Source organism: Egretta garzetta, unplaced genomic scaffold, assembly GCF_000687185.1.
Source record: "Egretta garzetta isolate BGI_Z169 unplaced genomic scaffold, ASM68718v1 scaffold798, whole genome shotgun sequence".
Taxonomy (NCBI): domain Eukaryota; kingdom Metazoa; phylum Chordata; class Aves; order Pelecaniformes; family Ardeidae; genus Egretta; species Egretta garzetta.
The window spans coordinates 54587-55040 of NW_009260419.1; the positions used below are offsets into that span (position 1 = coordinate 54587).

Below are 454 nucleotides of genomic sequence, written 5' to 3' on the forward strand. Positions count from 1 at the left end.
GGCACCCCGAGGAGGGCGCTGCCTCCCCCATCCTCGCGGTACAGCTGCGGGGGCGGCCCTGGCAGCAGCAGCCCGGAGCCCTTCTTGCTCTTGAACCACTGGGCGCTCTCCAGGGCGGCTGGCTCACAGGAGATGTCAGAGAGCTGGTCGGCATCTTGCTGGATGCCGGAGTCAGGGCCGCGGGCGGAGATGTGCTCCTGCATGGAGGCTGTGATGCTGGCCACGCGCGGGTACTCGTTGATCATCCGGATCTCATCATCCTCGGCGCCTTGGCCAGAGCCTCGGCCGCTAGAGTGCGAGGGATCCAGCGAGCCACCCCGCGTGTAGGGCCCTGCTGGCTCGCCCCCATACCCCGGCAGGGCCTGGTGGTAGATGTGCTCGCCCCCGGGAAGTGCCGGCTCCTCGCGGCTGAGCTTCTGCAAGGAGCCGCTCTGCACGCGGCCCAGAGGCCCCG

At 69.8% G+C, this 454-nt stretch overlaps 1 protein-coding gene across 1 annotated transcript in view; it reads right to left on the reverse strand.

Annotated features, from left to right (window-relative positions):
* The window catches only part of DCHS1 (dachsous cadherin-related 1), a 48210-nt gene that overhangs the window by 568 nt on the left and 47188 nt on the right, over window positions 1–454 (reverse strand). Inside the window, exon 21 of the mRNA XM_035899231.1 lies at window positions 23–431. Coding sequence (XP_035755124.1) covers window positions 23–431 — 409 coding nt within the window. The remainder of the gene's footprint in view (window positions 1–22; window positions 432–454) is intronic.